Here is a 26,482-nt window from a genome sequence, read left to right as displayed (position 1 = left end):
AAATTGAAATTGAATTTTATTTCTTTTTTCTGCGCAAACAAAGGTTCTTCCACCAGCGAGCCTTCAGGACAGGAAGGCAGAAAAAAGCAAACGATCCCACAAGCCCAAATGAAAAACATGGGTGTTAAGTCAGTGACAGAGGGCCTCCAGGCAAAAGCAAACACAACCTTTTTTACATTTTCTTCATTTTATTTTTTTCTCCTGTCACTTTGCAAAAGATACACTCGAAAGGAACATTTTGACATGGGGGGGACACTTCCTTTTTTGGTCTGCTGACCGCTTCAGTTCTGCCACACTTTTAGAAATGCACTCTAATTCAATACTGGCTGATGGAACGTTTGCTTAAATTGGAAGCCTTATTACTTATGAAAAGGTTAGCACAGGGGTTCTCAAATACAAGTACACCTTTAAATTATAAAAAATAAATAAAGAAAAAGTATGCAATCCCACACAATATTTTCCGTACATGTTTCTAAAGTACATGGAATATTGCTGATATAAAATGTTTATTGTTATTATTATTATATTATTGTTGTTGTTTATTTTCAATATGTACATGTGTTATTTTTAGAATGCTATTAATAATCCATCCATCCATCCATTTTCTGAGCCGCTTCTCCACACTAGTGTCGCAGGCGTGCTGGAGCCTATCCCAGCTATCATCGGGCAGGAGGCGGGGTACACCCCGAACTGGCCAATCGCAGGGCACATACAAACGAACAACCATTCACACTCACATTCACACCTACGGGCAATTTAGAGTCTCCAATTAATGCATGTTTTTGGGATGTGGGAGGAAACCGGAGTGCCCGGAGAAAACCCACGCAGGCACGGGGAGAACTTGCAAACTCCACACAGGCGGGGCCGGGGATTGAACCCCGGTCCTCAGAACTGTGAGGCAGACGCTCTAACCAGTCATCCACTGTCGTCCTATTAATAATAATAAGTAATAATAATAATAATTAATGGTTGTGTTTTTTAAGTTAAAAATAATGTAATTTCTTTGAGCAATGAACAACAAGCATGTCATTATTACCGAAGTGTTTGAGACAGTGTGTATAAGTGACCAAAGTGTTCCAGTTGTATGTCTGTATAAAACGCATAAACTACTGTTCAAAATTTGGAGATTAATTCAATGTTATATGCATGTAAAAAAAAACACTTCTAAGTGACCCCAAACCTTTAGATGCCACAGGTGTGTATATATATATATATATATATATATATATATATATATAGCTTTTCCCATTGTAATATCTTAATTAAATACCTTCCCGTTGCATGATTGCGCCGCACTGTCACGTTGTCATCCTTGTTTAGTGTGAAAAACAACGCCTGCGGGCCATTTGCAATACATCACAGCACATTAAATGTCCTTGTCAGCGGTTCCATATGACCCGTGTGTATATGTTTCCTCGTCTATGAGATATTGGTAAATGTTGCATAATGCTTTCATATCCACTACACACACACACACACACACACACAGACACACTGACCTGGTCCTGCCATTGATGTACTGGAGGTGTTTTTTCATCAAAGTGTGTCAGTTGGGGCACCCATGTGTGCGCAATATTACTATACTGCATGTCAAAGGCTTCAGCACTTTGCTGTGTAAAATGTGTAGGTGGCGCATGGAGTGATGGCAAGAGAGTGCAAGAAACGATGATGAAAAATCCTGTGGAATGATTTTTCCGTCCCCCGCCGAGGCCCCCTCGAGCTGTCCTTGCCTCCGTCTCTTGTCCCGCACTCTCCGTGGTTGACTCGTGTTGCAGCTTTGGTGGTGGAACAGTGATGAATAAACCAACACGGGCTAATTGTAACAAACTTGCCTTGAGCTGATTGGCTGACAGAAGTAGAGCAAGGGTCTTTGTGAGACTGTTACATCTTCAGTACTTGCACATTAGAGCAACCAACAACCAAGAAGTGAACAGAAACAGGGGAACTCCAGATACATCATACTTAATGAGGCGTAGCTGGAACGGACATAAGGGGAGGTAAGAAGCTGATCGGTGGAGAAACTAGGGGCTGAAGCAATATGTTCGTTAATCTGTCCGTCCATATGTCCATCGAGCCGTCCATTGATACATCCAAGTCCATTGACGTAATGATCTGTCCGTCCGTCCATGTGTCGAATGATCTACTCTATTTGTCGCTCGACGGTCCTTCAATCAATTGATCTGTCCATAAATCTGTTGGTCTCTAGCTCTGTCTGTCCGTGCAGCCATCTAATGATAGAGTTGTTCTTCTGTTGGTCTGTCAATCAATCAATCAATCAATCAATCAATATACCCACCTGTCGATCTCTCGATCTGTCTGTCCATCTACCTGTCCATCTAGCCATCTAATGATCGAGATGTTCGTCCAACTCATCCATCCATCCGTCTGTCCGTCTAATGATCGAGCTGTTGTGCTCTCGATCTATCTGTCCATTCATCTGTCTGTCAATCTTTCTTATAATTGAGCTGTCCTTGTGTCTAACCTCTCGGTCTCTGTCCATCCATCCATTCTTCCATTAGTGTATCTGTCCTTTTCTCGTCCATTCATTCACCTGGTTAAATGTTGGTCCATCCATCTAGTGTCACAATCTTGTGGAAGGGAAAAGTTGATACCGAGCTGGATAACCTTTAGCGTCCTTCCATTTGTAAATTCTTTCATCATCTTCCATTGACTGGAAAGTAGCCTGCTGACTAAAAAACGCTTACTAACGGATGAACAAATAACCATCACCAATTTTATTCTCCCTTTTGTTAACATTTGGGCCTTAGGTGAGTTCTAACCATCAGTGTAAGCATTTCAACAAATACTGGCGATCATGTGTAACCACCAAGGTCGGATCTCTTCAAACAAAGAATGAGTAGTGTGAACAAGTCATAGAAATGTGAAAAAGAACCAAGCGGCCTCATCTCCCTTCAAAGAAGAACACCACGTTGCGGTCATGCGAGCGTGTCCAATCTAGCGAGCGAGTCTCTTCAGAGGATGACACGTCACTCAAAGGCAGACAAAAACAATGAAGCGCAATGGAGCGTTGAGCGAGCCGACTGGTGGTGGTGTCATTCAGCACGCGGAGGACATATGCCGATATGCAGGATGCAGAAATTTGTGAGACACTGATACACCGACATGAGTGTCCAACATTCGTGCTGTCGCCTGCGTGGAAAAGTTCACTCAAATCAAATATGGGATTAAGATGAAGAACAGTTCCGGCCGATGAAACCAATAGTGAAGGCAAGGAAATGAAACAAAGCAACAAAACACTATTGAAGTGAGAGACTGACAGTTTGTTGTGTTCACAGTAAGTGAGTAAATAGATCCAATTACAGAGTATTTGTCCATGCTGTCAGCAAACATCATGATTAGGGCTGGGGGGGAATCTAATAACTCGGCTAAGTAGAGTTAAAAAATAGGTTGACACAAAATTTCTGCCTTGAAGCTCCGCTGGGACCAAAAAAAAGAAAAAAAAGTTGGGCACGGAACCATGTTTGTCACGGACATCTATTGCAGATAGACACAGTTTTGGGCCAATGATCAAATTTGCCAAAACCAACAAAGAAGCGTCTGTAAGTGATTTTTAAGATATGTTAGATGTGTAATGTACAGTACATATAACATGATAAGTTTGAGTGAGCTGAATGATATTTTATTTTATTTTTTACTTAAAAACTTACGTAATCGCTAGCACGCTAAGGCGAATTGTGATTACTAACCATTTGGCATTTTGCGCTCTTAAATTCTCTGCACCAAATTTATGCCGTCCCCTCAGTACCAACATATGCCATTTACGGATTAAAGTCAAGCCCTAAAAAATTAGAATACAATGCATGTTTGTGGTTAAAAAAACAAAAAATCATTATTTAATCTGTCTGCCAGTTATTTATGCATCCATGTCTATCAATCTATCGCTCTGCCTGTCGTCCATTTATCAACAATTTGGCTATCGGTAGATCTGTCTGTCTGTCTATGCATTCGTTTAATTATCGAGCTGTCTGTCTGTCGATCAGTCTATTGATGTGTCTAGCAATCTGTGTGTCCATCTAGCAATTTGCTTATCATCCATCAATCTATCCATCTCTTCTTTCGTACTATGTGTCTGCCTAACAGTCATCCATCCATCCATCCATCCATCAAACTGTCTGTCTGTCCATCCATGTTTCCGTCTTTCAGTCAATCCGTCAATCTGTCTCTCAATCTGCATCTGCATCAATCTGCATCCATGCATCTGTAGGGCACTTTGCATTTTAGACTCCCACTTAAATTGCCAAATACAGTTTATGTCCCAATAAAGGGTGGACACAAATAAATGGCCCTGTGATTAGAGAGAGAACTCTGAATTTATGGCGTGCTACACATCTCAGACAGGGTCCTATTTTATTAGAAGCCAGTGAAGGGGAAAAAAAAAATATGGGAAGCAGGGTCCAGAGAGAAAATCCCTGGAAAGAATTTTAAGACAGATGCATATCGAGAAGAAGACAAATATCTATGAAAGCAAGGAATGACAGAGCACAAAGGATAAAGCCATCAGAAAACAAATAGTCACGAGCATACGGTGGAGCAGGGTATTAAAAGTGAGAAGCCATCGAACATCGAACTGGGGGACAAGGAGAGCGACAGAGAGAGGAATAAGACTCCCAGTGAATCAAATGGAGTGCAAAACAAATGAGATCCAAAGGAATCTGCCGCAGCTCAGATCCCACACGACAGACGGGTAGGCGAGTGAGGCGAGTTATTTAAAGCTCTGACATGTTCTCATTGTTGCCAACAACAAGAACAATGAAGAGCTCAGTGCTCAACAGCTACCAAAAAAACAATCAATTGTAACTGTAATAGTACAGGGTGTTTTGGGATTGCGACATACATGGTTTTTAGGTTCCAAACTACTTTCCGTATGTATATAGTATATATACTGTGTTTTACAATAATACTTCACTATAGTTATAATTTCATGTCTATCTGTCATAAAAAAGCAAAGCGTGGTGAGCCTAAATGCGGTTAATGATTTGGGCAATCATTGTCAACAGCCTCTCAAATATCTTTACTCTCTGTAATTTGTTCACAATTGTCCGGTTCAGTCGCATCGCTCTGTGTGTGGCGGGCCTTAGATGTAGATGATGTAGATGTAGATGCTTGTGTAAGGAAAGACTAGAAATAGTGATTCAAATTGTGTACTTCCGTACATATGTAAAACTAAAAAGTAAAAATGTATTTTTACTGGCAGTCATATTCAACACCTGCTGTCGGTTATGTCTGCCTCCTGTTGAGATTTGCCACTCAGTGCAGTTCTGACACTTGTTTAAGAAAAAACTATTTAAATGAACTGAAATGTGCTTTAAAAATTTAACAACTCCCTTTCGTATAACCTTGGTGAGTTTATTTGTGTAAGAAAAAATGTGGAATAAAGAAGTTACAGCTGTATCTGCAGGATTTAGACAGCTCCCTGATGGTGTAGTTTAACAATGTGTTGGTTGTTTGTGCAATTATTGTCTGCTGTATTTGCTCATAGAGATGGGCTAAAGTTACAATTTCCCACAGTGGTTGTTTCAACGTTCAGTGAACAATTGTTGGAAAACAAAGCATTCTAAGGCGAGTAAAATAAAGTATTGGCAGTATGCTTGTGTTAGGAAAGGTCATAAATATTACACATTTTGGCTCATGCAGGAGGCTTATTCTGGGTAATGGCGTAAACCATCCATTTTGCTCTCTCTGATACACGGAACATTATCTCGGGAATAGTGTGGATGAAATAAGCATCTGGGCTGCATGAGAATGTAAAATTTCCCCAACACACTGGCAGTTATTTTGTCCACTTCATTCATTTTTTTTTTTGCTGTGTGAAAAATCCCTGATGCCGTTGCTTCATACAGTAGTACCTCTAAAGTAAAACAAAATCTGTTCTGTGATGCTGGTTGACTTCCTAGTTGTTAAAATTTCAAACTTTTTCTTGTAGAAAGTAGTGTCAAGTGATTGGCTGGCGACCAGTTCAGGGTGTACCCCACCTCTCGCTCGAAGATTGCTGGCATAGGTTCCAGCACGCCCGCGACCCCAGTGAGGATAAGCGGAACGGAAGATGAATGAATGAATGAATTCGTTGCATAGAACTTTTATTATGCGTCTGTTTTGTGTAGTGCTTGTCCTCATTATGGTCAAGGGTGAACTGGAGCAGATCCCAGCTGACTTGGTGAGAGAAGCAGGGTACACCCTGAACCCGCAACCTATGAGGCAGTGATGGTAGCAGCTACACACTACGCTGCAAGGTTTAGTATCAAAAGAAGTGGTGGCCAAACTACGGCCCGGGGGCCTTTCGCGGTCCGCCGTCTATTTTTAGTGGCCTGCGGCATATACTAAAAATAACATTTGTAATGGCCCACAGTCAAACATTGTACTTATACAACAATTACTAAAAATTACATAAAATATTTCTGTTTTCAAAGAAAATAGCGAGGATTGCAAAGTGTTCCACTTTATGCTCTGTGTCATGGTCCGATTTGTCAAACATATCACAATAATTCTTCTCAGGAAGTAAACACTGACTTAAAACTTGCCACTTTACCATAAAGATTGCTCTTGTTTTGGTTCCAAATGTCGAGATTCGCCTGCTACACAGTGCAGGGGGGAATCTAGTCTTGTGGGACGCATGGCCGTCGGCCACCCCAAATCCTGAAAAATCCTAAACTATTTACCATATCAACTTTAATATAAAACTGTCATGTAGTGGTAGAGAAATTCATGACAAAAATGATCTGTGCTGCTTTATGAGAAAAGTGTTCCCACTCTATGAAGCAATTCTATAAATATCTGATGACTGACACATTTTAGCCTTGGGGCCCGTCTCTACTTTAAAAATGTTTTTAAGCTAGTGTCTTTAAAAATAAATAAATTGAGAACTAAAGTCGGTGATCCGAGGTCACCACGGCAACAACAGAGGCAACCATTAGAGTTACAATGCGTCTTTTTTTTTTGTCCTGAGATGGAACAGAAGTGGAGTGGAGAGGTTGCAAGAGGACTCAGTTCTAGTTTTTTTATTTCCAGGAATTGAAAGACACCAGTAGATCCCTTCATCTAATTGAGCCTTCAATCCGGCCCCGACAAAATCTTAGCTTGCTATCTTTGCTTTCGCTTTTGATTGGCACACTAATTAAGATGATGACGTTTAAAAAGTTGCTGCCGTGGAGCACATTTCCTTTGAATGGCGGTCTAATCTAATCCGCGGTTTATGCTTTGTCATCGTTTTTTAAATTGTATTATTATAAAAGCTTCGATTACACTATTATGTTTAGTTCACTCAAAAACTACATTTACAACAATATATACTGAACAAACATATAAATGCAACACTTGGGTTTTTGCTCCCATTTTTCATGATCTGAAGATCTAAGACTTTTTCTATGTGCACAAAAAGCCCGTTTCTTTAAATTATTGTTCCCAAATCTATTGCAATCCATGTTAGTGAGCACATCTCCTTTGCCGAGATAATCCATCCACCAGCCTCCTTTGCTGCCCACAATAAAATGTCTGTCACGTCGGTCAAAACTTGTGACATCTGTGGTATTGTATTGTGTGATAAAACTGCACATTTTAGAGTCGACATTTATTACATAAAAATGCAGAGCAGCTTTAACAATAGCCCCCTCCAGAATGCAAATAGTAGAGTCCTGTCAATGTATTCCAAATGTGTTAATAAAGAAGTAATCTGGTACCAAACACATCCATGGTCAACTTTAATTTTCCATTTTCCTTTTACCCTTTAAATCATGACACAAGTGCTTTCTTCTGCACCAGAATAAAAAAATGGTATGATCCTTAGGTAACCTTCTAAAACAAACTAAAATTAGTTAGTGATTTGAGCCAAGATGGGACTTCTCTCTTCTGTTCCATATTAAAGAAAAATGCCGCAGCTTCTCTCTTCCGTGTAATAGAGGACAGACAAACAAACAAAAATTAAAATCTTTTTCACTTCTTTCAGATGAATTTGTTCTCTTTATGCCATTTGCATCTCAATGGAACTTCGTTCCCCTATCCATAGTAAAAATGAAAAAAAGGTATAATCTGATTTCATCCTCCATGAACCAGGAAGTGGTTTGCTAACATACGAATCCACAGAGAAACACAAATATACCGTAACAGTTCACTTTATTCTTTGTAGCGTTTTCTATTTTTGTCCTGATGAAAACGTTCCCTCTGCCCGATAATCAAAAATGGTTTTGTCCTGTGATGCTGAATGTTAACAGTATTTTCTTGTCTACTTCATGTCAAGGCATCAACTTTATCTTCTATTTTTCTTCACGTAACCTTCAGTCGGAGTGTCGGTGACATGATTTCAGACTTGTATGCCCTTTCACATCAATCTGGACTTCATCACTCCTCCCCTGTATCTCCTTGGTTGCCCTCGTAGTCTCATCCATCTCCTTTCCGCTTTCCTCCTCGCTTCCATCTTCCATCTTCCATTTCCGCTCGAACTCGCTCATATTCCTCCTTCCTGTCACAGAACCGCCTAAAGGCACAGCCAGCTTTGGAATGTGAAGTTTTGGTGCATGGGGAGGCCACTTTTTTTTTTTTTTACTTACACCAGCACAATCTAATGATATCCATGAATAATATTTTCAAAGGAGACATAGAATGCAGTGTTTTCACAATTTCAAACAGTTGCTAAAGCTATTCTCTGCAAAGCAAAGCTCAATGCAGCTCTGCTTACCTTTTGACTTTGCCAGAATAGCAGAGGCATTGTACCCATGTGAGTGTTTCTGCAATATATTGCCCATGGATGATAACGTTTCAGACCGTGTAGTCGGGCAGCTGGATGCTTGAAAGTGGCTTTGGAAATTTCCCTAGCATATAACTGATTATATCACGGAAGGAGAAAGTGTGGGGGTAGTTATTATGTAAATGTTCCCCATTGTTATGTAATTATGTGGCGGAAGTGGAGAACAACTTCCCGGTAGGCACCTTTTAATAGGTAGGCAGACGACAAAAGATTTATTTGATCGTTTAATTTCACACTTGATGGGCGGGCAGGCGCTGCGGTGACCCTATTTGTGTACAAACAATAAAAAAGTCAGTATCCATAATATGTCCCCTTTGAAATTCTGCCCTTATAAAGGGAACAATGCTCGGCAGGTCCATGTCAGAGAGAGCGAGCGAGAGACCTAATCATTTCACAGTGAGTTTCTTTGTTGTACAACTGCACTGTTGTCTCGTTTTACCCTTGAGAATACACTCAAAATAGCTCAGTGGGTGCCTTTTTTCGTTAACTTTTTATATGCTTTACTCATACACGGTGAAAAGTATGCCGACAAAGCACGGTCAAGGAGTCAAAACGAGACACAAAGAAATAAAAAAAAACATATGAGAACAAGCTGGAAGTTGTTATGGGAACGCCAGATAAAAATCATTACAAGATGAACGGATGGTGTCATTTCCCAGCACAGAGTGAGCTGTCAAAGAACTGAAAGTAAAAAAAAAAATCAAAAAAAAATACATTGGGTATGGAGAGTATTCAGACCCCCTTAAATTTGTCACTCTTTTTTATATTACAGCCATTTGCTAAAATCATTTAAGTTCATTTTTTTCCACATGAATGTACACAGCAGCCCATATTGACAGAAAAAAAACAACGGAATTTTTGCCGATTTATTAAAAAAGAAAAACTGAAATATCAAACAGCCATGAGTATTCAGACCCTTTGCTCAGTATTTAGTAGAAGCACCCTTTTGAGCTAATACAGCCATGAGTCTTTTTGGGAATGATACAACAGGTTTTTCACACCTGGATTTCGGGATCCTTTGCCATTTCTCCTTGCAGATCCTCTCCAGTTCTGTCAGATTGGATGGTGAACTTTGGTGGGCAGCCATTTTCAGGTCTTTCCAGAGATGCTCAATTGGGTTTAAGTCAGGGCTCTGGCTGGGCCATTCAAAAACAGTCACAGAGTTGTTCTGAAGCTACTCCTTTGGTATTTTAGCTGTGTGCTTGGGGTCATTGTCTTTTTTGAAGGTGAACATTGGGCCCAGTCTGAGGTTCTGAGCACTCTGGAGAAGGTTTTCATCCAGGATATCCCTGTACTCGGCCTCATTCATCTTTTCTTCAATTACAACCAGTCTCCCTGTCCCTGCAGCTGAAAAACAACAAGCGTATCGTGAGGGTCTGTGAGGGTCTGCTGGGAACGTCTTGCAGAAGGAGTTTCAACTCCCACCTCCGACAGAACTTTGCTCATGTTCTGGGGGACGCGGGGGACATTGAGTCCGAGTGGACCATGTTCTGCGCCTCCATTGCTGAGGCCTTAAGGTGGTCAGTGCCTGTCGTGGTGGCAATCCCTGAACCCGTTGGTGGACACCAACGGCGAGGGATGCCGTCAAGCTGAAGAAGGAGTCCTATCGGGCCCTTTTGGCCTGTGGGACTCTTGAGGCAGCTGATGGGTACCGGCTGGCCAGCTTTGGTTGTCGCTGAAGCAAAAACTCTGGTATGGGAGGAGTTTGGTGAGGCCAAGGAGAAAGATTTCTGGACGGCTTCGAAGAAATTCTGGTCCATCATCTGGCATCTCAGGAGGGGGAAGCAGTGCACCATCAACACTGTGTATAGTGGGGATGGGGCGCTGCTGACCTCGACTCGGGACGTTGTGAGTCGGTGGGGAGAATATTTCGAAGACCTCCTCAATTCCACCGACACGCCTTCCCATGAGGAAGCAGAGTCTGGGTGCTCTCCTATCTCTGGGGTTGAGGTCACTGAGGTGGTTAAAAAGCTCCTCGGTGAGATTCGCCCGGAGTTCCTAAAGGCTCTGGATGTTGTGGGGTTGTCCTGGTTGACACGCCTCTGCAACATTGCGTGGACATTGGGGACAGTGCCTCTGGATTGGCAGACTGGGGTGGTGGTCCACCTTTTTAAGAGGGTCCGTCGGGAAGTCGAATGTCAGATCCAGGAGGAGCAGTGTGGTTTTCGTCCTGGCCGTGGAACAGTGGACCAGCTCTACACCCTCGGCAGGGTCCTCGAGGATGCATGGGAGTGCGCCCAACCAGTCTCACTGGAGCAGTTCGCAGCCGAGTGTGAAGCGGCTGGAATGAGAATCGAGCTCCTCCAAATCTGAGACCATGGTACTCAGTCGGAAAAGGGTGGCATGCCTTTTCCAGGTTGGGGATGAGATCCTGCCCCAAGTGGAAGAGTTCAAGTATCTTGGGGTCTTGTTCACGAGTGAGGGACGAATGGAACGGGAGATCGACAGGTGGATCGGTGCAGCGTCTGCAGTGATGCACACTTTGTATCGGTCCGTTGTGGAAAAGAAGGAGCTAAGCCGAAAGGCGACGCTCTCAATTTTGCGGTCGAGCTACGTTCCTACCCTCACCTATGGTCACTAGCTGTGGATCGTGACTGAAAGAACAAGATCCCGGATACAAGAGACCGAAATGAGCTTCCTCCGCAGGGTGTCTGGGATCTCCCTTAGAGATAGGGTGAGAAGCTCGGTCATCCGGGAGGATCTCAGAGTAGAACCCCTGCTCCTCCACATCGAGAGGAGCCAGATGAGGTGGCTGGGGCATCTGATTCTGATGCCTCTCGGACGCCTCCCTGGTGAGATGTTCCGTGCACGTCCTACCGGGAGGAGACTCCGGGGACGACCCAGGACACGCTGCAGAGACTATGTCTTTCGGCTGGCCTGGGATGAAGTGGCTGGGGAGAGGGAAGTCTGGGCGTCCCTGCTAAAGCTACTGCCCCCGCGACCCGACCTTTGATAAGCGGTAGAAAATGGATTGATGGATGGAATATGGGGTGCTGTGTGTACATTAATGAGGAAAGAAATTAACTTAAATTATTTTGACAAATGGCTGCAATATAACAAAAAGTGAAAATTTTCGGGGGTCTGAAAACTTTCTGTACCCATTGTACCTATACAGTAATTGTATACTACTAAAAGCTGAAGCAAAGATGGATAACAAAAATCAGACATAATCAACTCACATCTACAATGGTTCCTCCAGATATGAGTGACCCAACATACGACTTTTTCAAGATACGTGCTGTCGAGGCGATGGTAATTTCTTTTTGTTTTTGTTTTTTTTGTTATTGCTTTGACTTGCTAGCGCTAACTTGGCAACTCACCTGACAACATATAGAATTAGTAAATATTCTTAGACAAAGAGGCTTCAAACTGTCTACTGCCACTCTCAACTACAGGTTAATGTCAAACAAAACATAAAATAAAGGGTATTACACATTATGTATTTAATACAACCACATAGTGGCTGCTAGCTTAATGCTAACATATAATGGGAAACTCCATAGGCACACAGGCTAACAATTGGCATATGGTGGTGTTGTTAACCTTTAAGTAACATATAATGGAACACAAACGTTACAGCAAAATGTGTAGACAGCTAATATAAAAATACAGGCATGTATTCTTTATCATCCGCGTAAAACAATGAATATGACTGCCGTACTTAGAAGTCGATAAAGGAGCTGAGTCCCTAGTACAGTTTATCCATATGGCTGTCCTTGAGTGCTCCCAGGTGGCCAAGCGCGCACACCGGAATGAGAAGCACAATGTGCATTGAAGGAGAAAGTGTGACAATTATAACACATTAAATCATTACTGTGTTTTTGTAAAGTATAACACAGAATGCTTTTTCTCATGAAAAAACAACAACATTGCAATTGTTGTCGTTTTATGTTGTTTTATGGAGAGGCTGGAATGGATTAAGAGCATTTCCATTAATTTCAGTGGGGAAAAATGATTTGAGTTATGAGGGTGGTCAAGGAACGAATTAAACTCGTATTTCAATGCCGACTCTATTGGGAATTACTGAATGACTTAAACAGATTAACACAAATGAGTAGAACACAAGGGTAAGCCACAAGCTGATTGGCTGACACAGGAGGAGATGCTTTATTTTAGTTTTATCGTGCACTCGTTAACTTCTTGAACATTTCCACCTCAATCACACAAATACTGCCTGATATTTTCAACAATTCCTGTCACGTTGCACTTGTGAGCTATCCAGAAGGACATTTGACATTTTGCAAGCATCATACACACACGCACACAGACGCACGCACACACACACACACACACACACACGCACACACACACACACACGCGCACATGCACACGCACACACACACACACACGGACAATATGCTCCAAAGAATACAAAATAATTCCACAGTGCGATGTAGAACGTGTAACAGCTTTAGTATTGAGGCGTTAAACAACATGATGCGAGACATTGACGCGTACGGCAAGTCAACGCGCGTGCACCTGCTGACCTTCTGATGCACACGAAGCTCATATTAAAGGTTGATATAAGTGATAGAACTGACGCAGACTGTGAAGTTTTCATGTGGACACTGCGACCAATTTCTGAGATGTTCGACTTTGCACTATAACCTTTGAATGCACATGGCCAACGTTTCAGTTCTTTTTTTGTACAACTCGCTGTTGTCTAACAAGGAGCTGAATGGCAAAATTCACAACAGGTTTTCTTAATTTCCAATGACATCCACGTCTATGTTTTTGTGTGACTCTTCCAGTCCCTCTGTATGTCAACATTCAGTTGCAACCTCTGTGACACTCTCAGAACTAACAATGTGCAATGTGCAAGGTACTGTTGATCAAAATGTAACTAACATAATGAGAACTGTTTGAATGCCAATTCTAATTGAAGCAGGGAGTTTTGGGATCCATTCATGAATGAATCACCTGTTGTGAATTTTCTCAAGGTCAAATTAAGTTCATCTGCAAAGATTATAGTGCATTTTAGGTTCATTCAGAAATGTCACCCAAAAGCCTAATATCCCAAACTTTTTGGGAGTTGTGAAAATATTTGTAGGATTAATTATTATTTACTACCTTCAACTGAATAAAAGTCATCAGTGAAAATAATTGTGACATAATTATTATTCTTATTTTTGGTATTTATATTCAAGTACCAAAGGTCACAAACGCTAGGCACAACTGCACAACCAATTTTTTTTCTAGTTTATTATTATTACATTTTAAAATTTTTCTACAATATTATTATTGTTATCTTCATTATCCATCCATCCATTTTCTGTACCACTTAGCCTCACTAATGAGGATGATGAGCATGATCATTGTCATCATGATAATATTTATTTATCATTTTTAAAAATGTATTTCTTTATTTTAGCGGCACGGTGGCCGACTGGTTAGAGCGTCAGCCTCACAGTTCTGAGGACCCGGGTTCAATCCCCGGCCCTGCCTGTGTGGAGTTTGCATGTTCTCCCCGTGCCTGCGTGGGTTTTCTCCGGGCACTCCGGTTTCCTCCCACATCCCAAAAACATGCATGAATTGGAGACTCTAAATTGCCCGTAGGCATGACTGTGAGTGCGAATGGTTGTTTGTTCCTATGTGCCCTGCGATTAGCTGGCAACCAGTTCAGGGTGTACCCCGCCTCCTGCCCGATGACAGCTGGGATAGGCTCCAGCACGCCCGCGACCCTAGTGAGGAGAAGCGGCTCAGAAAATGGATGGATGGATATTTGTTTATTTTCACGTTTAAAAAAAAAAAAAGTTAGCATTTTTTAAAATTAACAACAAAACTAGACATTTACTATTCATAATAAATGTATGATATATAATGATGTATTATTAGTAACATAAAAAATACAATTGTCTGGAACTAGTTACCATAAAAATATCTAAAATAGTTTAAAAAAAATGTGTTTCTCTATGTAGAATTATTCATGTTTTCTATTATATATATATATATATATATTTAATTTATTTATTACTTTTTATGTTACATATTTAGTCAACACATTACAGTATTAGGCGGCACGGTGGCCGACTGGTTAGAGCGTCAGCCTCACAGTTCTGTGGACCCGGGTTCGATCCCCGGCCCCGCCTGTGTGGAGTTTGCATGTTCTCCCCGTGCCTGCGTGGGTTTTCTCCGGGCACTCCGGTTTCCTCCCACATCCCAAAAACATGCATTAATTGGAGCCTCTAAATTGCCCGTAGGTGTGACTGTGAGTGCGAATAGTTGTTTGTTTCTATGTGCCCTGCGATTGGCTGGCAACCAGTTCAGGGTGTACCCCGCTTCCTGCCCAATGACAGCTGGGATAGGCTCCAGCACGCCCGCGACCCTAGTGAGGAGAAGCGGCTCAGAAAATGGATGGATGGATTATAGTATTAATACTGGTCGTAATATAGCAATGATAATAATAAGAAAACTAATGCAATTGTGTGGAACCATATAGTTGTGTTTTATTTATTTATAGATTTATTTCTCAATTTATTTGCATTATTTTCTTCCTCCAGATTTAATGAACCAAAATATTAGACACACCTCTAAATATATTGCAGTGCAGTTCTTACACCGAGGCAAACTACAGTCACAACACCAAACATATTATTATTAAATGAATACCAGACCACAGAGAATTTTTGAGGCAGCATTAGATTGTGTAGGTATACCTCATATTGCGCCCGCTGGCATATTTACAATACAACACTGACACCCCACTCCATTGACAGGCTGTCTTCTGTTGTGTAACAACTCCCACACACCAACACTCATGCACATGCACACACACACACACACACACACACACACACACGCGCGCGCACATGCTTCTATTCTAGCAGTCATCACTATTTGATGACAGAGCTTCTGGTTTCGTCACTGCCCTTTGGTACACAAGAACCAGGTGTGAATAATTTAACGTCCTTACCAATAAAGGTGGGCCAATGGTGGCTCATTGTTAAGCGCAGGACGCACGGCGCACACACTCCCAGATACGCACGTAAAAAATAAGGGCTCCATCCACCCACCTTCGTGCTCGTAGCTCTTCAGCAGCATTCTCATCCCGGCTGTCCTCTCTGTCTATTGCCGTTCATCACAAGAGGCGGCGCGTTGACTGTTAAATGCTGACGTTCTCACCTTGTGGACTGACCCGCCTGCTCTCTGCATCCTATCAGTCGTCATGGAGGAACCCCAGAGAAAAAAGAGTCAGCGACATGAAGGCACCAAGCCCAGAAAGGTGAGTTATCTGGGGAGAGTCTGCCAAATGCTTGTTGTTGGCTGCTCAAAAAAGGTTACAAAAAATGTCCTCGCATCACAGGCATAGTGTGGATTGGGCCCAGAGCCAGCTCGCCCGTTAGGACACGCTAATAGATTAAAATGTGACACAATACTCAATGAACATTACTACAAATGTTACCACCAAATAAGTACACCTCCCCTTCTCAGGCTGATTGGTATCTGCTCGCTCTCTGGAGGGTGGGGGGTGCACATTTGATGTGACCCCAGAGGAGGAAAAATGGGAGACAGAAAGAGGTAAAGATACATTTGATTAATGAAATGAAGCATCAGTTAAACTGTCAGTTCTCCAGCACAGTGTATTGTTAACTAGTGATAACTTGCTTTTGAACAATTAGCCTTAAAATGGTAAAAAAAAAACAAAAAAAACATGCATGTTTGGTGAAATGAAGACTAAGGGCTCTATTTTTGTGGACTACGCAACTGGGTCGTCCCACAGAAACTGGCGTATCCTGATTTTCGCTCAAGTTTCGCTATGCATTTTTGCCAATTTGGTCATGTGACAATTTGGTGGCTGAAAGTCAGTCTAAACTTATTCCTGCTCAGACCACGTCTAACTTTTGGTGCAAGGTAAACTGCTGGTGTGGTGTGATTTTGGGGAATATGATCGAGGTGCAGGCAGGCATATTTCTCATCTGGGATAGATTTTTAAGAGAAAAACATTCAAAAATAAAAACAAAATGAAGAGGAAAAAAAAATCCATTGCTATAGTTCAAAAAGTTGACCTGATTGAGCAAAACTAATGTGATATTTGGATTGAACACATCAGAACTGTCCTAAATCAGCTAAAAAAACAAATCTTTGATAATAAATTAGATGTTGACCAGTGTAGACTATGCTACTGTATTTTACGATGGTGATACTTGGAGAGCAAAATACTTTTGGACTTGACGTAGAAAGTTGGAGAACCACTCTCTTAGAGGATTGATATTTCTCAATATATTTTCATTCAGACTCTTTTGTCTTGCATGCGTGTGAAAAGAGACGAGATGAAAGCCTGCCTTCTACCTCGATACGCTTTGATTGCACATACGCATCTCCCATAATAGATCAAACCATTGCGCTTTTACTGATCGTCTTCTCAGCTACCAAGCAACCGCATTGACGCATCACTTTGCATAGCTACAGTTCGTACTGTACATACTGTAAAAGCCCAATCCGCTCCCAAACCACCAGGTCAGGTTCAAACTGGCGTCGTCCTACAGCGGCCGGGTCCTGAAGCACGTGTACGAGGACGGGCAGGAGCTGGACAGCCCCGAGGAGAAGTACCCTCACAGCTTCCTCCCACACGGCAAGATAACACCAAGCCACCTGGAGATGGAACAGCTGTGCGGTTTCGAGGAGCCTCTGTCGACGCAGCAGGGTGGGTTGTTATCGTTATGGCAACAAAGTGTTCCGCTGGCTCATGTAAAATGGATGGCTGCACTTAGGTTTGCTTGGGAGGGCCTCTGTCAAGGAAGCTGGAAGCATCAGAAATCAGAAAAGACTGCTTTTATCTGAGCTCCTGCAGCATACCCGCTGTAGGTTTGCATGAATTAAACTGAGCAGACTGCCTTAATAGTAATGGAAATGTGCGTAGACCGTGGCTGCTTCATGATGCTGATGCTGATGATGATGATGATGATGATGATGATGATGACGATGAGATAAGCGATCTATCTAATGAGAGTTAAACTGTGACAATCTAATGAGATTCAATGCAAAAAAAAAATAAGTATCAGAAAATAAGTCATACTGAACTGTGTTTTGAATGTTGTGTTCCTCTCACATAACAACCAAATTACTTGATAGATAGATTAGAATGATTCAAGAAATGTTCACCAAAAAATGAAATGACATTTTGGAACAGTTGAGGAAGCTGCAGTTTCCATGGGAATTAAAGTTAGTTAACTGGAAAATGTGGGGTCACTTTTACATGTACATTTCCTAACCTACAATTTTGAAAATATCCACTATATTCTCATGAATTTCCATCATTTTGCAACTGTAGTTCAAACATCGATCAAAACAGGGGCAAAGGTTTGGACACACTTTTCTAATGCTAAACGAAACTGACCATGTGTCCAGACTGTACCTTGTACAATTATGTTAGCTTACAAAGGATTCTTTTTTAAATATTATTATTGAAGTGGATTGTTAATTGAAAGGCTGTAGGAGCATATGTTGTGTTGGGGGATGAGAGCGGCGAACGTGTGCTAGCGTGACAACATGTTGTTGTTGTGCGCCCAGGTGTCGAGCCTCCAGCAGGACTCATTGCCCAGAGAATCAACGTATACAGAGGAATGGGAAACTACAAGGCAGCTGTGGGCCAGACCAACCAAACAGATGGAGACACTAAAGTAAGCACTGGAACGCTGTGGCTCAGTAGTGACATGAATTGAAATGTATTCACAGTTTTAACTGCACAATATTGTGGAGCGGTCACATGGCAGAGGCTACTGGAACACTAATCGTTAAGATTGTCTTTGATACTGAGCAGGGAACTAATTTCCAACATGTGTTAACATTCCGCACCTAAATTTTGGATCGTGACAGAAGACAAATCCCTGTACAATTAAAGTACCGGTACATTTCGGTTGGAAGGGGGGGAAAAAACGGCAAAAAAAAAATCGGCAAAACAATTAATGGGCGAACACAACAACAACGAGGAAGGCGACACTTTGGCGACAATATCAGGGAGGCCTGCTGGCTTAATGTCAGCTTCATCCGCCACACAGGAAGACACAATCTTATCACGTTTATCAGCCGAAGACAGCAATGTGGATTTTATACCGGGGCTGTATTTCGCTTTAGGGGGCGTTTAGGGTTCACAGACTTTGCTGCTCCTCTCTATACTCCCCCCGTTTTTTCTTTTCTTTTTTCTTCAAAAGACAGACTCTGCTGGAGCACAATGCTCTTTATCTGATTGCCATTTCACCATGTTTGAAAAATGCAAATGACTGCAGGTATCTGCACCCTAAGAGATAAAACAGAAGTGTGAGTGATAAGTAAGAGAAAGTAATGTATGACAGCTTTGAGTATTGTTGTAAACCCCTGCTTAACTGACACTAATACTGCAAATGTGCCGATGTTAGCCATACAAATGTAATGATCATAATATAAAGGATATCATTAAACAAAATGAAAGAAAATTATACTATACAGGTACATTATTATTTTACAACCATATTTTGTATAAAATGTTATGATTATTCTTATTTGCTGTTTGCCCTCAGTCGTCAGTGTTGGACTTTGGAAAGATCATCATCTACACCAGCAACCTGCGCATCGTACGAGCGCCGGCGAGGAAAGCCGAGGCGTCGCGCCACGGTGCGGCGCCCCCTGTGGCCCCGGAGGGAAACCCACAGGCCCGTGAGCAGGGCAGCAGGAGGCGAGCGAAGGTCCCGGGTACACAGGAGGATGAGCGTAAACTGACGACACACACGCAGGTAATGATCCTCGACCAAAGTATTCTGGCTGGAGTATTTATTACCTCCATTTGTGTTTCTCACTGTTCTCATTTCCTCATATTTCCCTGCACTCTGTCTCTCTGTGCACTATGGACTCTCTAAAGAGATTACATGCTGTGTGCAGCTATATTACTGTCATTCTCTACATACTGTGTGCGGCTATATTACTGTCATTCTCACCCCTCTATCCCTGCTGATGTTTCTTTGGACCACTAAAGTGGGGTGCACACACACTGACAATCAGGCCTAATTTGAGCATTTTCTTCTCCTTTGTCATCAAAGTCAGCAAACGCTTGATTATGGGATGTCTCTACAAGGTTACCTTGAGTTATTATCCTGCACTGTGAGGTGTATTAAATGTTTTTCTCCCTGACCTGCCCAGAAAACGGTCAGGGCAGACAATCGTAAATGTTCAACCTCTTCAATTTTTACGATGGCGAATCCTTATCTGTCTGTCGAGCAGATCGTAGAGGAAGAATCACTCTTAAAACACTTTCCAGGATAATCACTCACAATGATCATTTAGAGCCTTTGCTTTTTAGCCAGAAACGTGGAAAAATTCTCAAATGATCCCAAATCGATGGTATGTGTGTAACCCCCCTTTAGTTCCTTCTTTCTCATCTCCTTGAGGGATTGCCCTTCTCTTTGCCTTTGTCCTTTTTTTCCTCATCTTGTTGCCTTCCCATTTTTTCTCAGAAGAGAAAAGTTTGCTTTCTGCTTGTTTTTTTTTTTTTTTTTCCCTCAAGTTGCCAATTTTCTGTCCTTCTCGGCTGCGCAAAGCCCAGGAGTTAATCTTCTTTTGTGATTCCCCCATTTCTAGCGTAGCGTTTCCGTGCGTTTGCAAACATTTTGTATTTGTTAAGCCAATCTGGAATTACATTTCATAGTATATATTTATTTATATATACACACAGTGGAATCATCAAGTCTGGGGCCAAGTTAAAAAAAGAAAGAAAATTGAAGTGTAATGTACCGCTTGGCTTGCAAAACTTCTGTAGCTGCTGGAAATAGGATTTGAAGCGTGGAACATACAGTGATATGGGGATGGGGGGGGGGGGGGGGGGGGGAGGTACACCACTGTACCTGTAGTATCACAATGTAATCAATAAGTTTCTTTCTCCGGGTTGATCCCTGTAGCCCGAGTTTGTAGAAAGATTGGGAAACACCCAGAAGTTTTTTTTTTTTTTTACCACAACATCATGGCTTGGATTCCATGAAAAAAAAAATGTTTCTTGTTCACGTCAATGCATCCATCCATCCATCCATTTTCTGAGCCGCTTCTCCTCACTAGGGTCGCGGGCGTGCTGGAGCCTATCCCAGCTGTCATCGGGCAGGAGGCGGGGTACACCCTGAACTGGTTGCCAGCCAATCGCAGGGCACATACAAACAAACAACCATTCGCACTCACATTCACACCTACGGGCAATTTAGAGTCTCCAATTAATGCATGTTTTTGGGATGTGGGAGGAAACCGCAGTGCCCGGAGAAAACCCACGCAGGCATGGGGAGAACATGCAAACTCCACACAGGCGGGACAGGGGATTGAACCCAGGTCGTCAGAACTGTGAGGCTGACGCGCTAACCAGTCGGCCACCGTGCCACGTCAATGCATAACAACTAAAATTTAGAAGAAAAATTGTGACCCTCACAGAGGTGACAGTTAAGCGCAACTTCCTGGATATCTTATCAAAACTGATACATTTCTTGCTGTAGTTTATCTTGTTTTGTGACCAAGCTCGTAACTCAGTTTACTCATATATCAAATCAATTATCGCCACTGAAATGAATTGAGATGCCATTCATTCTACGCCCCCCCCAAAAAAACACCACAATTGTCGTATGTTAAATGTTTTTAATAGAGAAAAATACAGTGCATTGTAAAATATAAATATAAAAACATAACGCAGCATAACAAAAGACATTTTTTAGAAACAAACAGGTTTATAAAGTGTAATTAATAAAAAAAGTTTCTCACACACACATTAGGGTTGAAGCGATTAGTTGACAAGTCGACTAAACTACTACGTTTTGACATTTAAAGCTGGAAGTTAACTAATCGCTAATCACGTGTTTTTGGCATCATGTCTACCAATCTGCCAATGTACAGATGACTTTTCACTTACCCGTCTGCTGCCCTCACCAGGCTATAACTCGTCTGTGGTGCACCAACATTTCAGGCCAACAAATCGACACGGTCTTCATTCGTCTGCGTGGGTCCGAGAGTACCGCAATAAACTGGATGTGGATGAGAATAGCAGTTAGCCTTATTAGCTTTGGTTATTCTGCTCGTTGCTCGTCTTTAAATAGTCTTACCAGTGATACCACAGTCACTTGCAAAATAGGCAAGTCCATCTGATATTACACTTGACTTGCTTCACATTATAGTCTACTCACAAGCCTAACACACACACACACATGCACACGCACACACACACACACACACACACTGTAGTATCCGTGAATTGTGTGCCTTTAAAGGGGTGTGGTCTAGTAAGCAACATCAGCTGTCACTGCAGATCCAGGTGGCCGTTTATCACTTGCATTTCACCATGCTCCTTGCAAGTGTTTTCATTTTTTTATTTGGTTGCTTGTCCGGTTCAGTAAACGACTGAAAGAGTATCGTTGACTGTCGGGCTCCATCCAGCCATCGATTTTCTACCGCTTATCCGGGTCGGGCGCAGGGGGCAGTAGCTTTAGCAGGGACGCCCAGACTTCGCTCTCCCCAGCCACTTCATCCAGCTCTTCTGGGGGGATCCCGAAGCGTTCCCAGGCCAGCCCAAGGATGTAGTCTCTCCAACGTGTCCTGGGTCATCCCCGGGGTCTCCTCCCGGTGGGAAATGCCAGGAACACCTCACCAGGGAGGCGTCCGGGAGGCATCCGAATCAGATGCCCCAGCCACCTCATCTGGCTCCTCTTGATGTGGAGGAGCAGCGGCTCTACTCTGAGATCCTCCCGGATGACCGAGCTTCTCACCCTAGGGAGAGCCCAGACACCCTGCGGAGGAAACTCATTTCGGCCGCTTGTATCCGGGATCTTGTTCTTTCGGTCACGACACACAGCTCTTGACCATAGGTGAGGGTAGGAACGTAGATCGACCGGTAAATGGAGAGCTTCGCCTTTCGGCTTAGTTCCTTCTTTACCACAACGGACCGATACAGAGTCCGCATCACTGCAGACGCTGCACCGATCCGCCTGTTGATCTCCCGTTCCATTCTTCCCTCACTTGTGAACAAGACCCCAAGATACTTAAACTCCTCCACTTGGGGCAGGATCTCATCCCCGACCTGGAGAGGGCATGCCACCCTTTTCCGACTGAGGACCATGGTCTCAGATTTGGAGGTGCTGATTCTCATCCCAGCTGCTTCACACTCGGCTGCGAACTGCTCCAGTGAGAGTTGGAGGTCACGACTTGATGAAGCCAACAGAACCACATCATCAGCAAAAAGCAGAGATGCAATACTGAGGCCACCGAACCGGAACCCCTCTACGCCTCGGCTGCGCCTAGAAATTCTGTCCATAAAAGTTATGAACAGAATAAAAGTTTGAACAGAATCGGCGACAAAGGGCACCCTTGGCGGAGTCCAACCCTCACCGAGAACGAGTCCGACTTACTGCCGGATATGCGGACCAAACTCTGACTCCGGTCGTACAGTGACCGAACAGCCCGTATCAGGGGGTTCGGTACCCAGACTCCCGAAGCACCCTCCACAGGACTCCCCGAGGGACACGGTCAAATGCCTTCTCCAAGTCCACAAAACACATGTAGACTGGTTGGGCGAACTCCCATGCACCCTCGAGGACCCTGCCGAGGGTGTAGAGCTGGTCCACTGTTCCATGGCCAGGACGAAAACCACACTGCTCACCCTCCTCAGTTGGAATACACCCTCCGGTCCCCCTTCTTAAAAAGGGGGACCACCACCCCAGTCTGCAAATCTAGAGGCACTGTCCCCGATGTCCATGCGGTGTTGCAGAGGCGTGTCAACCAGGACAGCCCACAACATCCAGAGCCTTTAGGAACTCTGGGCCAATCTCAACCTCCGGGGTCATGCCACCGAGGAGCTTTTTAACTACCTCGGTGACCTCAAACCCAGAGATAGGAGAGCCCGCCTCAGAGAACCCACACTCTGCTTCCTCATGGGAAGGCGTGTCGGTGGAATTGAGGAGGTCTTCGAAGTATTCTCCCCACTGACTCACAACGTCCCGAGTCGAGGTCAGCTGCGCCCCATCCCCACTATACACAGTGTTGGTGGTGCACTGCTTTCCTCTCCTGAGACGCTGGATGGTGGACCAGAATTTCCTCGAAGCCGTCCGGAAGTCTTTCTCCATGGCCTCACCGAACTCCTCCCATACCCGAGTTTTTGCTTCAGCAACCACCAGAGCTGCATTCCGCTTGGCCAGCCGGTACCCATCAGCTGCCTCAGGAGTCCCACAGGCCAAAAAGGCCCGATAGGACTCCTTCTTCAGCTTGACGGTATCCCTCACCGTTGGTGTCCACCAACGGGTTCGGGGATTGCCGCCACGAATGGCACCGACCACCTTACGGCCACAGCTCCGGTCGGCCGCCTCAGCAATGGAGGCGCGGAACATGGTCCACTCGGACTCGATGTACCCCGCCTCCCCCGGAACATGAGCAAAGTTATATCGTAGGTGGGAGTTGAAACTCCTTCTGACAGGGGATTCTGCCAGACGTTCCCAGCAGATCCTCACAATACGTTTGGGCCTGCCACGTCGGACCGGCATCTTCCCCCACCATCGGAGCCAACTCACCACCAGGTGGTGATCAGTTGACAGCTCCGCCCCTCTCTTCACCCGAGTGTCCAAGACATGCCGCCGTAAGTCCAATGACACGACCACAAAGTCGATCATCGAACTGCGACCTAGGGTGTCCTGGTGCCAAGTGCCCGTGTGGAGACCCTTATGCTTGAACATGGTGTTCGTTATGGATAATCCGTGATGAGCACAGAAGTCCAATAACAGAACATCGCTCGGGTTCTGATCGTTCCTCTCAATCACGCCCTTCCAGGTCTCACTGTCATCGCCCACGTGAGCATTGAAGTCCCCCAGCAGAACGATGGAGTCCCCAGCGGGAGCGCTCTCCAGCACCCCCTCCAAGGACTCCAAAAAGGGTGGGTACTCTGAACTTCTGTTTGGTGCATAGGCACAAACAACAGTCAGGACCCGTCCCCCCACCCGAAGGCGGAGGGAGGCTACCCTCTCATCCACCGGGGTGAACCCCAACGTACAGGTGCCAAGCCGGGGGGCAATAAGTATACCCACACCTGCTTGGCGCCTCTCACCGTTGGCAACTCCAGAGTGGAAGAGAGTCCAACCCCTCTCGAGACGACTGGTACCAGAGCCCAAGTGTGTGGAGGCGAGTCCGACTATATCTAGTCGGAACTTCTCGACCTCACACACCAGCTCGGGCTCCTTCCCTGCCAGAGAGGTGACATTCCACGTCCTTAGAGCCAGCTTCTGTAGCCGGGGATCGGATCGCCAAGGTCCCCGCCTTCGGCCACCGCCCAGCTCACACTGCACCCGACCCCTATGGCCCCTCCCACAGGTGGTGAGCCCATGGGAAGGACCTTTTTTTTTTTTTTTTTTTTTCCACGTCACTCGAGCGTATCTGAAGCTCGCTGATAGTTGGATTATTTCTGACAACACAAAGCAAAAAAATCGACCAAGTGATGGTACATACCTCGCAAAACTTGCGATGCTATTTATCATATTGCGGGGAGCAGCCAGATGCTTTCCGACGTCACACGCGGGAGGCCCAGAACTGAGGTTCAACCCCAAATCTCCAAAATGTGAAGCAGACATACTGACCAGTGGGCCAAATCTTAGATTTCAATCAGAACCAGTTCGGGTCTTGTGCTTACTTCTATTTTACTTCTGTCCTACTACTTCTTCTTCTGCCACTGCACTGCACGCACCCAACCTCCCCTTGTGTTCTCCAGGAGATGGGCGGCTGCCAGCTCTGCGGCGGCTCGGGCTGCACGCCGTGCTCGCTGTGTCACGGCAGCAAGCTGTCCATGCTGGCCAACCGCTTCAACGAGTCCATCAGCGAGCTGCGCTGCCAGGCCTGCTACCCTCACGGCCTGGAGAGGTGCCAGGCTTGTGCCGGCAAATCGCGATTTTTGCCCACCGCTCGTGCCCGGCGTGGATGGGAGCCAGCCAGCCAGTGAATGGAAGTGTCTTTGACGCTCAAGTGTGTGTCCAGGCGGCACGATTGCTTAATCCCAAATGTTCATGGCGGGGTTTCAAGCGTAAACCATGGCTGAATAGGGGAATTATGACTGTGCTGCACGACCGTAAAATACATTTTACTGTGTGCGGTGAACATAATCCCCCCATTTTGTGCAGGTCACATTATTTTGCATCTCTGCTCTGCTTAATTAAAATGATTCAAACATTAACAGATGTATTTTACCTAGTAGTAACGTATTTATTATTAATCCAAGAAATATCTCTGCACCAAAATCAAACATTGTTTATTTATAGGCTACTTACACCATGTGTTGTACCATATATATGAGGGAATGAGATGGATGCACAGAGTTTTGAAATCATTTCTTCAAATAATAATGGGAATAATTATAATATTACACGTGTGTACTGGACTGCAATGTCATTTAAATGAACTTTTTTTTAAAATGAAAAAGTTCAGATTTAATTCTCAGGATATTGCCAACCCAGCTTAATTGTTTCAAATTTATTGTTGAAATTGTTGCATTAAATAATAATAAAAAAATATTGTTTAAATGGGCTTCTTCGCATCAGTGATGATATGCTCCTACAAAATGCATAAAAATGGGTTTAATTATCTTTTGTGTATTGCCTCCCCAAGTGCAAGGAAAAGACAAGTAATTTATGTACATTACATATCTTTTTCACATGTACAAAATTCTAATTAAGGAGCATTAATTGTTTGTCGTAAAGCTAACTGAAGCTAAACTAGCTTTACCTTCAAAGGCTAGGTTCAAGCACCAAAGCTAAG

At 43.8% G+C, this 26,482-nt stretch overlaps 1 protein-coding gene across 1 annotated transcript; it reads left to right on the top strand.

Annotated features, from left to right (window-relative positions):
• Positions 1 to 1,901: 1,901 nt before the first annotated feature.
• Positions 1,902 to 26,244, top strand: LOC133467280 (glutaredoxin domain-containing cysteine-rich protein 2). The gene is made up of 6 exons (XM_061751974.1): positions 1,902 to 1,997; positions 15,919 to 15,980; positions 17,216 to 17,402; positions 18,269 to 18,378; positions 19,255 to 19,467; positions 25,443 to 26,244. Exons 2-6 carry the CDS (start codon positions 15,924 to 15,926, stop codon positions 25,668 to 25,670), a joined length of 795 nt encoding a protein of 264 aa, XP_061607958.1. The 5' UTR covers positions 1,902 to 1,997; positions 15,919 to 15,923; the 3' UTR covers positions 25,671 to 26,244.
• The last annotated feature ends 238 nt before the right edge of the window (positions 26,245 to 26,482 follow it).

This window comes from Phyllopteryx taeniolatus, chromosome 17 (genome assembly GCF_024500385.1).
Source record: "Phyllopteryx taeniolatus isolate TA_2022b chromosome 17, UOR_Ptae_1.2, whole genome shotgun sequence".
Lineage (NCBI taxonomy): Eukaryota > Metazoa > Chordata > Actinopteri > Syngnathiformes > Syngnathidae > Phyllopteryx > Phyllopteryx taeniolatus.
Note: the sequence above shows the minus strand (reverse complement) of the source record. Positions and strands in the feature narration are given on the sequence as shown.

What these genes read in the sequence shown, in the direction of transcription:
- LOC133467280 (XM_061751974.1), top strand. Translation starts at nt 15,924, where the DNA reads ATGGAGGAACCCCAGAGAAAAAAGAGTCAGCGACATGAAGGCACCAAG. An exon ending in AAGGCACCAAGCCCAGAAAG is followed by an intron (nt 15,981 to 17,215) that starts GTGAGTTATCTG and finishes CCAAACCACCAG; the next exon opens with GTCAGGTTCAAACTGGCGTC. An exon ending in GCCTCTGTCGACGCAGCAGG is followed by an intron (nt 17,403 to 18,268) that starts GTGGGTTGTTAT and finishes TTGTGCGCCCAG; the next exon opens with GTGTCGAGCCTCCAGCAGGA.